Source organism: Apodemus sylvaticus, chromosome 2 (assembly GCF_947179515.1).
Source record: "Apodemus sylvaticus chromosome 2, mApoSyl1.1, whole genome shotgun sequence".
NCBI lineage: Eukaryota > Metazoa > Chordata > Mammalia > Rodentia > Muridae > Apodemus > Apodemus sylvaticus.
The window spans coordinates 18,581,367-18,595,728 of NC_067473.1; the positions used below are offsets into that span (position 1 = coordinate 18,581,367).

Here is a 14,362-nt window from a genome sequence, read left to right on the forward strand (position 1 = left end):
GGAATATCTGGTAGTGTCAGATTTCAAAATGAATATGACCAACAAGGAATGTTGAAAGAATGTTAGTAGCTGTCTTGTAGAAATATGCTGCATTTACAAGTTTTCAGTGAGTGGGATTTAATGGCATCTTAAGAACGCAGTCAGAAACTTCACTGAAAATGGGAATTTGAAATCTTTAACCCTTTACAATGCATGACCCAGTACTGAGCCAGACCAAAAGGATTTAATAACTTCCTATTCCTTAAAACACCAAATGATGTGAGATGCTGTCACCCTCCTTGGGACATCTCTTCTGGCATTTGTGACTTCAAACAAGAAGTTCAATATCTACTTGAAAAGTGACTACAGAAAACGCAAGGTTAATACATCAGCCTGTCCACCTCCAACTCCCATGCACATGTCCATCCTCTGGAGATAAGCTCTGAGACCTACTGTGGGTCTCAGAAAAAAAAAAAAAAAGGCCCTACCATTTTATATCTTTTCTATCTTAGCACTTACCACAATTTAATTCCTGCCACTTTGAGGTGTGAGAGTAACACTGGCACAGAAGTCATTTTTCCTTCTTCACAGCTTAATGGCTAAAAGCTTTTCCTTACCACAGATTTTAGCAACTTCAGTGTACAATTTATGTTCTCTCTTTACTGAGTTGAGAACTTTTGCATTTTCGGTGGAAAGGGTGGAAAGGAGGGAGGGAGTCAGGGCTTGATGGATTCTCTTTGGCCTGTTGTGTGTGTGTGTGTGTGTGTGTGTGTGTGTGTGTTGAAATTATTATTAAGAGTGTTACTTGAACACAGATATTGAGAAACCTGAGCACTGGATTTAAAAATCAAGATGGCTACTAAGCCACTAATGGACAGGAAGCAGATATAACCACAAAAACAAATAATTCACATCCTAGGCTGGAAAAGAAAAAAAAAAAGACATGAGGTTTCATTAGCTATTTAGAACACTTGGCCATTTAAAATTTAAAGTATTTGTTTCTGTGATGTTCTAATTGGTATTTACAAACTGCTATTGATTATGGAAAGCTGAAACTAAAGGAAGTAGAACCACGGAAAGGGCAGAAGCACCATGGTTGTGATTACTTTAGGTAAGGCATCTGATTGGTTGTTTGATTTTTATACAAGGGCTGGAAGATGAACACAGTCATGAAAGACAAAGTTCCTCACAAACATGTCTGGTATGTCTAAAGACGAATGGTGCCTTCGCCGCCACAACAGTTAATGTAGAACCCAAGCTCACCATTCATTCCATCACACTTGGAATTCCCAACATTGAAGCAGGAAGTTTTCATGTTGGCCGGGAGGACATTCCACCATTTATATTCAAACCCAAGCGCTGGCTCTGTTCCGGCCGGACACGACTTGCATTCTGCAGAAGACGAGTGAGTATACAATTACATTAGACCGCATCAGGACAGCTTTCTCTGTGCTGAGCCCCTCTACATGAAAATTACCAGACAAATATGAAGGACAGATATTACATTACCACCAATTCCCCTAGCAAATTTTTTCAAAATGGATCTAGAAACTGCTTCTAGTTACAGTACAGATGCATGTGTACATATGTGTTGGTTTTGTTTGTGTGATGCTGCATATTCTGCTTATCTTGGTGAATGAGTGATTATCCATGGTTACCCAATAGGATAGGGCTGTTTTTCAAAAAATAAAATATACCATTGTTAAGGAGACGGCCATACACACAAAATTCCAGTAAGACTGTTCTCATCAGATGGCGGATAAGTCGTCACGGCCTTACAGTCCCATTATCAATAGTTCTCAACACCTCTTCATCTCAACGAAGTAAGAAATGTGACTTCTAAAGACTTTTTGGAAAAGAGCCCTTGAGAACAAGATCTCAAGTCTATCAGGAATGTTTTACCGATCCCGCAATTCATAATAGACACCCTACCCTTTGTTCCATCTGAAAACGTCCCGGGAGGGCAGGCGTGGCAAGAAGAAGACCCATTGTTATAGAATCCTGGGTTGCAAGGAGGACAATCCTTCTTCTCTCCAGAAGGGGGCAGCCTAATAGCATCTGTGAGATCCTCCCTGCAGATTTTTGGCTCTATCCACTTGTACATTATCTGTGTCTGGGGGGAAAAAATAAAAAGAGCTTTTAAAATTAAAACTAAAAGTAAATCAGGTAATATCTTTACAACAGAGATGCTAAATTGACAAGCTAAATAATTACAAACAGTGGAGAACAGAAGAGAAGGCTGAGAGAATCTAAAACAGTGATAATGAGAGATAAAGAGGTGATTTATTAATACAATATGGAGAAAAATAAGTAGGAAAATAACCATTACATATGTATCTGTGTGTGCATGTGTATATACATGCATATGAACATATGAAGATGTCCTTCATAATTGCTATCCACCTCTTAACGTATGTGTGTGTATGTGTGTGTGTGCGTGTGTGTATGAGAGAGAGAATGTGTGTGGAGGTGTGGGTGTGTGTATGAGAGAGAGAGAGACAGTGTATGTGGGGGGGTGTGTATGAGAGAGAGAGACAGTGTGTGTGTGTGTGTGTGTGCATGTGTGTATGAGAGAGAGAAAGTGTGTGGAAGTGTGGGTGTGTGTATGAGAGAGAGAGTGTGTGCGGGGGGTATGTATGAGAGAGAGACTGTGTGTGTGTGTGTGTGCGTGTGTATGAGAGAGAGAATGTGTGTGGAGGTGTGGGTGTGTGTATGAGAGAGAGAGACAGTGTGTGGGTGTGTGTGGGTGTGTGTATGAGAGAGAGAGTGTGTGTGGGTGTGTGTGGGGGGGTGTACGTGTGTGTATGAGAGAGAGAATGTGTGTGGAGGTATGTGTGTGTGTGTGTATGTGTGTGTGTGCTTGTGTGTAGGTGGAGATGGAGGGAGGGAATGAAACCTGCAGGAGATGGTTCTTTCTTTCCACCTGTGTGGGTCTGGGGGTGGTGGTGTTTTCTGGAAAATGACTTTACTAGATGAGCCATCCCTCTAGTGACTCCAGGTTATTTTGAGAAAGAGATTCTAAAGCTTATAGATTCAGCTAGACCAGTTGGTTAGTCAGTCCCAGGTATCCTCCTGTCTCTACTTCTCAGTTCTGGGAACACAGGAGTGGAGTACTACACGCATTTTTAAATATGAGTTCTAGACAACCAAGCTTGTGTTCTCAGGCTTGTGTGGCGAGCACTCTACCAGGCGAGCCCGCTCCCTAGTCCCTGGAGACAAACAATTGCAGTAGCTTTATTGTTGTTGTTGTTGGTGGTGGTGGTTTCTGAGATTATTATTATTACTATTGGTTTTCTGAGACAGGGTTTCTCTGTGTAGCCCTGGCTGTCCTAGAACTCACTCTATAGCCCAGGTTGGCCTCGAACTCAGAAATCCGCCTGCCTCTGCCTCCCAAGTGCTGGGATTAAAGGCGTGCGCCACCTTAACCTAAGTCATAAGTACCCTTACAATATGGACAATATGTTTCGCATCATGAATCCCTCCTTAAAATGCAAGCAACTACCAGATGCTCACCTCTGAACACATACATATGAATAACAATATACAGACAGAACAGGTTTCATCTAGATTCGTGTGTGTGTGTGTGTGTGTGTGTGTGTACATTTACATAAGCAAATAATTTAAAAAGAGGCTGTGAATTTAAATGTGAGCAAAGGGAGGTATTTGAGTAGGTTTGGAGAGAGGAAAGGGAAGGGAGAAATGTGTAATTATTTTATGATCTCAAAAATAACAGCAAACAGATGTTGCCTCGCGTCTGCTCACTTCCGTGTGTAGCCTACAACTTCAAGGTAGTGAGTGACACTCGCTTGCTTACTGGTGACCTCCAATGCTCCCTTCCTTTACTCCAGCCTCAGCCTTTCTTACCACACTTTGCACAGAATAATCATCGAAGAAAAATGTTATTTTTCAAAAAGAATAGATGAAGCTTTATGTGCAATCCTGACAATTTGCAAGTATTAATAGTTCCTGAGTTGCTTTCAATAATAAGAATTGTAGCCAAACGATGCTCTCCAGAAGCTCCTCTGGCCTTCTCTATGTGCCCTCCCTGAGCATCAGGACAAATGCTCTCAGGAGAACACTCGGTTACAGCCCTTCTTGTTATCCTACGTTACATAAAACGGAATACAAGAAGAAAAATGTGGTAATTCAGCTATACCCCAAAAGCCGACCATGCTAAAATTAGCTGTTCTCACTTAAAAAGCAGAATAATAGATAGGTTAGTTGGCCTAAACCAAAATTTGAATGTGAACACTGGTAGGTGGAGTATTCCAGCAAAAATACAGCAATCAATATTGGAGCTACATAGAGGTTTTTAGAAGAGACAGTAACTGTCCCTTTCATCCAATACACCTTTGAAAGTATTGTTTGTCCTTTAAAACAACTTCTGCAGTAGGAAGTCTGTCAAACTAGAGAACAGGAAACACAGGCTGTCCTCCACCTCTGTCAGTAAGAAGCGTCCACAGCAAGCCTTTAAGGCCACTCAGTGAGTCCTTAAATACGCCCGTGGGAGATGCGCTATCTTGTATGAAGAAGGGTGCTAAGACAAATGGTTTAAATATGGATGTCTCATCAGAATGATAAATAGTATTATTTTCTTTTTATAACCCCCTTTCCATATTCATGTCATGGTCCATGTCATGATACTCTTTAATGTTCTACTTTACCCTCTGCCTCCGCAACCCTCTATAAAACAATGGCCACTTCAGCTAAGGCCTCCTAAGTAGCTAAAGGCATCAAATTAGATACTATACCAATAAAATGCCCTCAACTACCCCTCAAGAAAGGCAGTATAAATTTCAGAGAATCTAAGCAAATAAAGAATCATAGGAGAGACACTTACTTTAAGTTTCCAGTTTAAGTTAACAAGTTAAAAAAAAGAAAACAAATTTGAAATCCTAGTACATTCACTAATTTCCTGACTCACATTAATAAAAATGTATGAGCAGCTACATTTTGGATAATTTTGCTTCCTATGCAAGAAGAGAAAAGATGCCAAGTCAGAAAAGAATCTTCCCAGCCTCTCCAGGACAAACACATTATTGTCCCCAGATTTGTAAACAAGGAAACCTGAGTTTCCAGCTTTTTTAGCTTTTGCCCTGAGACAAGATCTCTCACTGACCTGGATCTCCATAATTAGGCTAGTCTGCTGGCTAGCCAGCAAATTCTGGGGATCTGTCTTTATGTCCCATCCCTAGAATTACAAATGCATGTCACCACACTAGGCTCCTTACATGGGTATTAGAGACTGAACTCATGATGTGTAATTTCCAAGGTAAGCACTTTACTAAGCTATCTCCCCAGCCCCAGATTAGAGCTATTAAACAATTTACCCAAGAGATGCAAATAACACCATTAAAGGGTCAGTCTGATGAGAATAAAAACAATAAAATATTCAAATAGATCTGAGAAGCCAAATAACCAGTTGCTTCCAATGTAAGCAAAGAAATTTTTTTCTTTTTTTTATTCGATATAGTCTTTATTTACATTTCAAATGATTTCCCCTTTCCTGAATCCCCCCTCCCCGAAAATCCCATAAGCCCTCTTCCCTCCCCCGTTTCTCCATCCACCCCTTCCCACTTCCCTGTCCTAGTATTCCCCTACACTGCTGAACTGAGCCTTTTCAGAACCAGGGGCCACTCCTTCCTTCTTCTTGGACATCATTTGATATGTGCATTGTATCTTGGGTATTCCAAGCTTCTAGGCTAATATCCGCTTATCAGTGAGTGCATACCATGAGTGTTCTTTTGAGACTGGGTTACCTCACTTAGGATGATGTTCTCCAGCTCCATCCATTTGTCTAAGAATTTCACAAATTCATCGTTTCTAATGGCTGAATAATACTCTATTGTGTAAATACACCACATTTTTTTTTTTTTAGCCATTTCTCCGTTGAGGGACATCTGGGTTCTTTCCAGCTTCTGGCTATTATAAGTAGGGCTGCTATGAACATTGCCATCCCACCAGAAGTGGAGGAGTGTTCCTCAGCAAAGAAAATTTTTAGAAGTTAAAATATCCCTTGAAAACATGGAGAAAGCAAGTTACAGATCCTCCGTGATCTACGTTTTCCTTACAAATCTTCCTGCCACACAGGACAAACTGCTTCTCTGTCTTTCTAACAGAGACATATGTTTCCTAGTGTAGCTGACAGGAAAAGACACTAATTAATATTAATGATGCTTAGACCCAGATGGCTTAGAGTGCAGGTGAGACACCAACAACCAGCTCATTCTGCAGAAAGTGAGATGCAAACATGAAATGGTTTTACGAAACCAAACCCCTCTCAACAGAGAAGTTTTACCACAATAGTGTAAAGATTGCAGAACAGCTACAGTATTGTTATGGATCTAGGTTAAACATTAAAAGTGGATCTCTGTGAGCTCAAGGACAGCCTGCTTTACATAGAGTTTTAGGCCAGCCAAAGCTACATAGTGAGATTTTGTCTTTAAGAACAACACTATCACACAATCAGACCCCCAAAAGCTCCCAGGGACTAAATCACCAACTAAAAAGTACGCATGGAGGGACCCATGGCTCCAGCCACATATGTAGCAGAGGATGGCCTTAGCTGGCATCAATGGGAGGGGAAGCCCTTGGTCCTGTGAGGGATCAATGCCCCAACATCGGGGAATGCCAGGGCAGTGAGTCAGGAGTGGGGGCGGGGAGTACCCTCATAGAAGGAAGGAGGGGTGCGATGGGGATTTGAGAAGGAGAAACCAGGGCGATATTTGAAATGTAAATAAATAAAATAACCAATAAAAAATTAAAAAAAGAAATGCACTGAATTTATGAAACATGGGCACATTATTTTCTTCTATACCAAGAGCCTGTTCAGAGATTCTCTGACTTATATGAAAAACACATTTCATGTATATGTATGCATTCAGTATGCTTGCAAGTATGTGCTCTGTGTGTGTGTGTGTGTGTGTGTGTGTGTGTGTGTTCTAAATTATATTTAAATATGAATGACCTTAATTCTATTAGGCCATGTCAGCCAGATATTATCAAACTGGTCACTGGTATTATACTCACTGATATACTAAATCACTCAGAGATGTAACAAATATGATTTTAATATATTTTCATGTTGTTCAGATATAATGCATTAATAGAACTCATTCATTTATTCTGAAGTAATACTGAATTAATCACCATTACATAGAATAAAATAAATTTACTTTTACCAATAAGTAAGGCAAGTTTAGCTAAGAAAGGTTTATTTTAAAAGTATTACAACCAGTACTTTTTATTCCATTTTAGTGACATCTCTTTATATGTATGTTCTAAATTAAAGTAACCTCTCGTGGCATTATCGTAGGGCCATTGATGGCCTTACTCTACAACCTTTCATTAGTTAATGCTGTTATTTTAACATTCTTATTAAAAATAATAGTGATGTTTCTTACTAAAAATTTCTTCTAATCACTTTAAATTAGTATATATTTACTTTAACTCGGCTCAGAATTCCTTCAAAGTTTTTAAAGGCAAAAGGAAAGTTTCATATTCACATAAATATAAAAATTACAGAATAGCACTAACAGATATAAAATTAGGAAAGGAAAAATAATATTTACTGATATCTCTAAAAACTAAATCCCCCATCTCAGGCTGCAAACACATCCAAAGGACACACACTTGAACAGATTCCCCCTCACCGTCAGCTTTTCACTGGCAAGGCTGGTACTGCATGATTGTTTGAGACAACGATGGGTCAACAGCAGAGTTTATCTGTGCACTTCCCCCATCCCCAGCTGGATGCTGTCCATGTGGTAATTACTTCGTGTTTTCTAAACTCGATCACACAGTAGTCTACCATAACTGAATCTGCCTGTGCCTGCACAGCTTCTCTGATAAGACCTAAGTATCCCACAGGTCAACACAAGCTACAAGGCATCTTCATCCTATGATGAAGCCCATCTTCACCCTGGGCCTAACTTTGAGCATCTTGTGTCTTCCCATAGTAGCTTCATGAACTACGGAGTAATATCAACCTTGTTTTAAAGATGAAAAAAGTGGAGGCAGACATGAAATGTTTTTATGAAATGAATGACCTTTCAACAGAGAAGTTTGACCAAACTATCATAAAGCTTGCCAAAGAGCTACATCCAGTCTCCAGAGAACTAATTAGGAGGTAAAAGCAAAGGTAGTTATCAACTCCTAAACTCTTAGATTTCCTCTGTACTGTCTGCACACACTACTTACAAACCAGGGTGTACCCATGCTGGGAGGAGCGTTTGATAAACACAGGGTGAGGTAAACACTACTCATGATACCTTTCCTTCTTCATCACAGGGGGTATGGATCTGGAAATAGTCTTTGGTAGTGCACGGTGGGCGGTCCACACACTCACTGGCTCCTTCCTCTGTAACACACATGCACACAACGCACTTCAGAAATGGACCAATCCCTTCGTGACCATAAGAAAACAGGAATATCAAAACACAAGAGCAAACTAACATGTTTAAAAAAAAAAATCACTGTGCTAGAGTAGTTCAGGTAGAACTAGCCAAACCTTAAGCAAATAAAGGTTTATATTTTCCTTCTCTCTGGAAGGAGGAGGATACTGTTTCTATGAGACATCTGCTTCGTGGTGACTATTTCCAGACAATATTAGATTCCTCCTATTTGTCAATGAACACTGGAAGTCTGGAACAAACGAAAATGTTCTAAGTATATCGCTACAGCCTTTATGGTAACAAATTGTGTGAAATTTAAAAGTTGGCTAGACTGATACAAACACCAGTTATCAATGGAGTATGGAATAAAGGAAAATCATAAGGGGAGAAAGTAATGCAGAGGAAGACACTGGGATGCCATGTTATCCATGTCTTCAGTTCAACATGTGTACACTTCATCCCATTGGTGCACGATCCGCCATTTTGCCATACTCGTTCAACCCTGGGAAATGGCCCCTGATCAACAATTAACATGAAAAGAGAGGAATAAAAAGTGTCAATTAGTCTTACCTGAAAATTGAGAGTCCTCCCTACACCTTATGCATTCTTTAGCACCCTTCTCAGAATAGGTGTTTCTGGGGCACATTTGGCAGTTAAAGGAGCCTGGCTTGTTGCTGAAAGTGCCTGGCTTACATGGGAAGCACTCTGAAGTATACGCCACCCCTGTGTGGAAAGGAAAACAGGGCTTGGAGGAGAGAACCCAGCACAATGAGCACATTAGCACCTACCTGCTGCTTCTGCAGAGAAGACAGAAATAGCATCGTAATTTGAGCCTACATTCTTATTTACTTGGAACAAAGAAAGATTGATGGTGTGCAAGCAAGTAGGAATGATCCTAGACATGGCTATTGCTTGGAAATTCCAGCTTGGTCCAGCAGATGTCCCAATAACTAATGAGTTAACATCTCAGGAGCAGGTGTATGGCACACAGCAAAACATACCAAACTTTAATAAAGAAGAATTGCTGCTTTGACTAGATACGTTCTTCTTGGGAAGGAGCCATGACAGGGTTTATTAGTGGCTCAGCTGGACCAAAAGTGACCCATCTGGCTCAGAAAGGCACAAGAGGTTTAGGAAACAGCCAGCGTCTTATTATTTTTATGGCTATAGTAGTGATCAGATTAACTAGCATAATTTGCATATCTCTAATGAGTAATGATCTCTTGTATACAAGTCCACTTTCATTTTATTAAAAAAAAAAACCACTGAAGATTGTCGTTAATTGTGTTTGCTGCTTTATAGTGGTTAGATAATTCAGTTTGAAGGCATAAGGACAGAGGAAAACGGAGTAATCAATTTGGTGGACATAAAACTAAGGTCTTTAGACATGCATAATGTCTGACATTTATCTTTATTATAAATACTTAAGTCAGTTAAACCAACAGTCTAACAAATATTTTAACAATAAAATTGGACTAGTGAGTCCTGAAGCACACAGCTATGAAATACCTTCGATGGTAATATTTTTTACTAGCACGGGCTTGACTGCCTTAGAACCCATAAGGATGCCTGTTGTCCTCCAGTACAGAATATTTGTGCCTGATTTCAGCATCACCTACAGGAAGAAACACAAGACACTTAGGTCAGATGAGCTATTTCTAACCACAGCCGGAAAATACTCCCTTATAGCTTCTTTCAATTCCTTATATCAACAGCATTAAAATAGAATTAACAAATTTAAATACTCTGAATTTCAGCCTAAGCTTTAATGAAGTTAATTTGAAATTAAAAATAGAACAGTCAGACAATCCATACTAATATACTAAGAAAGAAGCTAAGTCAAAACAAAAGATAAACTTGTTTTTAAACTTTAAAGTTGCAGCTTAATAACCAGAAGGGCTTTATCAGAAAGCGTAAATGAATTTGCACACAAGCATATACTTTGACGGTAATGCGATTTTTAAGGTATATCTTTGAACTGGAAAGAAAGAAAGAGAGATGGGGGGAGGGGGAGAAAGGGAAGGAGGGAAAGAGGGAGGGAAGCAGGCAGGCACCAAATGTGGTCCCTAAAGATCCATGTGCTGGCAGCCTTGGCCACAGTGTGGCAGTAGTGAACTCTTGTGAGGAGGGACTGAAGGGACCATTGCCTTAGAAGTGGCTAATGCTGTCCTGCCCTCATGCAGTGAACTCCCACAGAAATGCCTGTAATTTAAGAGCAAGCCTGGATCTCCAATGGTCTGCCTTTCCATTGCGCTACGCAAGCCCCTTGTAGACACACCCACCATTCTGGTGCCACCTTCACCAGAGCTGGGAAGATGCAGTTGTGTGACTTTAAACCTCCAAAACTGAATTAAATAAACCCTTTAAATTTAGAAAATATCCGGCCCTGGGTATTTTACTCAATGATAGAAAATGGCCTACCATAGCTTCGTGGCTTCTTAAAACCATTCAATGAGCTACTGTGTGATGGGCACAAGAGAAAGGGCACTTTTTATGGGCAGCCTGATTTAACTCTGGCTGGAGAAGTTACATGATGTTAGCATTTGCTTCCTTTGCCCCTGGGACATTTCCTACACATAAATCAAGTGGATTTTCTAATACATAGCTTGCTGGTGCAGATGACTAACCCTAAATTAGGTCTTTGGTTTTTCATTTGATACCTTTATTCTTCTATGAACCCTAGCTGATAAAATTCAAGTTCCACAACATTAAGATCTGCCTGACTACATCCCCGTGCCAGGGATGTGGAGAACTAATGCATTCTGCACATTCTATTGTGTTCCGTCTATAATGGTAAGGATGCCCACTTGCTGCCAAAGCCCCACCCACTGGGTGTCGGGGTGAATGGGCCTTAAGTAGTACTAATATCACTTTCAAGCACAGAGATGAAAAATCCTCCTGAAAGTCTACCTTGTGTAGAGTCAAGGATAAGGCATTTGAATAAACACAAAGATTAGAATGATAGTTGGTTATTTAAAGAGAACTCAGGTTCCACACTGGAGGCTCCATCTAAGCCCTTCTTCCTGCCTTCATCTTATCTGACACAGGAAGACTGTTCTCGTTTCTAAAATGAAAGAAAGAGCAGCCACAAAGACACTAAACAAACCATCTACACAAGTACAGCTCTGAGACGGAGCCACTTTGTAAAACCATGCCTCACTCTAAAGGGACAGTGTCACAAGTAATTCAAGCTGTATTAAACATGTCATCGCTGCCTCTTGGACTCAAGCATTGAAAGAAACATGCTGGACAAAAGGAAAATTTATACTATGTGACCAGAAAGAATTGAATTTTTGCCAACAGGTAGCAAATGTATAGAAAGTAGGCTGAGATTCCAAAAGTGGGTATATTTTGTGACAATCAGATCTATCCAATGCTTGGGCCAAAATGCAAACCTGAAAAATCACTTCCTAAAAGCAGAAAACATGGAATTAAGTTAATTCATGGTCTGTCTAACCAATGATCAGAGGAACTGGTCTATCTCATGTGGCAGGTATATTCGTAAACTTGCATGTTCAAACTTTGTAACATTTTATATCAGTTTTATCTAGCCTTCTAAATCGCTGAGTACCATTGAGATGAGAAAGGGATCGGAAACAATTTTAAGAAAAAAGGGAAACAGAAAAGTAAGCCAAAATTTTAAATGTCAGTCTGTAAAATGCAAAGGCAATGTCTTTGCTAAATGAAGCTTATCTAAAGTAGCCCACCAGAGTATGCATTTTATTTTCATAGATTGAATGCTTATGAATAGTTAGGAATGGAAGGAGAAGAATGGGCCTGGCATCAAAGAAGAAAGACTTACAGAATGGGAGCCCCATTCTCCGTTGTCTGTGAGCTTCACCCATTTGTCTGTGGTGGCATCCATCTCCTGGCACTGGTCATTCTGAATCTGTGAGTCAAATAAAAGGGGCTCAGTGAAGCTTCTGGGATAATAGCTGTCATTCATCTCTGTCCGTGTCCATACTGCAAGAACACCCTTCAACTTTGTTGTTTGAAACAACAAAGTAAGTAATCTCCAACAAGCAAACACGCCAAGACCACTGAAGACTGCATTAGAGCTGCGTGTGAGGAACTGGTTCTGACTGAACCATTTCATTGTTGTAACCAAATGCCTGGACTTTAAGGAGAGAGAGAATAATCAACACTGGGAAGTCATTACAAACCCTCCGCCCAACCTGCCCAAAAGTTCTAACTCACATTCACGTGCAAGTTCGAGCTTAAAAGCAAAGTCCATTGTATTATTTAATTTAAATTCTTCTCCTTTTGAGAATTTCATATATGAGAATACTATATTTAAATCATTTCCTTCTCCCAACCCATTCCCCAATTCGGGTCCTCTTCTTTTTGTATTTTTTTTAATTAGATATTTGTTTTATTTACATTTCAAATGGTATCCCCTTTCCCTGCTACCCCTTTGAAAATCCCCTATCCCGTCTCCCCTCCCCCTGCTCATTCCCCGCCCAATTTCCTGACTTGCATTTCCCTATTCTGGGAAATCGAGCCTTCACAGGACCAATGGCTTCTCTTCTCATTGATGTCCAACCAGGCTATCCTCTGCTTCCCATGTGACTGGAGCCATAGGTCCCTCCATGTGTACACTTTAGTTGGAGGCTTAGTCCCTGAGAGCTCTTGGGGTACTGGTTGGTACATATTACTGTTCTCCCTGCAGGGCTGCAAACCTCTTCAGCTCCTTGGGTCCTTTCTCTAGCTGCTCCACTGGGGACTCTATGCTCATTCTATTGGTTGGCTGTGAGCCATGGGTGTTTTTATCCACTTTCCGCTAAGGATCAAAGTATCCACACTTTGGTCTTCCTGCTTCTTGAGCTTTTGTATTTATTATCCATATATAAACACAGAGTCCACAGTGCTACTCACACGTGCAGATGTTTACGGATGAATACTTGGAATTTGGTGATCTAGAGGGGGTTACACCCTAGAGAAAACCGATTCTCCCCCTCACTCAGTAGCCACTGACTGCAGGAAGATTTCATCTGGGGGCGGGGCTTTGTGAGCTTCCTCCTTTCCTCACTGGCAAGCAGACCAGTGTCCTCATTACTCAGTTCCTAGTTGGCAGCTATACTGATAAGACTCTTGGTGCAACTTCTCCGTCATGGCTAGATGTCACTATCTCACAGCAGGTGTCTGAAATTTGGGCTCTTAAAAATCTTTTTGTTTCATCTTCTGTGATGTTTCCCTGAGCCTCAGGACTAGGAGATGTATTGTTAACTGGAAATGAGCATCCCACAGTAACTTATTCTCTGCCTTTTCACTAGTTGTAGATCTCTGTATTAACCTCCATCTGCTGCAAAAAGAAACTTCTTTAATAAGGGGTGAGAGCTACATTTATCTGCAAAAGTCATTGATGGCAGTAAAATCTTAAATTAGGAAATAAAGTCTGCTTTGGTTGTTAGTTTCCCAGGATGTGCCTAACCTGCAGAAACTTGATATACCAGCCTTGGGGGAGAAGCAGTGGGGGCCTCTACCCTCTCAGAGGAGAAAGGGATAGGAGAGAAACTGTGTGATGGGGTACCAGGAGGAGGGCAGTGATCAGGATGTAAAATGAAGAAATAATAATTAAATATTAATAATAAATAAGTAATGAAAAATACCATCTTGAACTCTCTGAGTAATACTTCAAAAATGCTTAGAGGTTAGGATACTACATTTTTAGGTATACTCATCAGTATAGAGATAGATAGCTAAAAGGCAGACCATCATGCTGGTATAGCACTATAGTCAGCAGGAGGGTGGAGTCAGACATCATCACATGCACTTGTCAGCTCTCAAATCCACCTTTCTCTTTTGTAAATTATTCTTGATGCCTTCCTTATTTTCCTGTCACAAAGCTTAAAGTGTTTTCACTAAAAAAATAAAAACTTTCTAAAGACTTATTAACTAGAAAACAGTCCCACTGGTGAACCCAATATCAAGAGACTATCCAATTAATATTTCCTATAATTGAATTTGTGGCCTATTTCTCCTCTAGCCAT

General features: G+C 40.3%; 1 protein-coding gene across 1 annotated transcript in view; it reads right to left on the minus strand.

The window, feature by feature from the left end:
* Positions 1–14,362, minus strand: part of Elapor2 (endosome-lysosome associated apoptosis and autophagy regulator family member 2) — a 194,133-nt gene that overhangs the window by 49,022 nt on the left and 130,749 nt on the right. The window contains exons 5-10 of the mRNA XM_052172406.1: positions 12,175–12,261; positions 9,882–9,987; positions 8,943–9,095; positions 8,250–8,338; positions 1,912–2,092; positions 1,243–1,371 (exon numbers count right to left, since the gene is read on the minus strand). Coding sequence (XP_052028366.1) covers positions 1,243–1,371; positions 1,912–2,092; positions 8,250–8,338; positions 8,943–9,095; positions 9,882–9,987; positions 12,175–12,261 — 745 coding nt within the window. The remainder of the gene's footprint in view (positions 1–1,242; positions 1,372–1,911; positions 2,093–8,249; positions 8,339–8,942; positions 9,096–9,881; positions 9,988–12,174; positions 12,262–14,362) is intronic.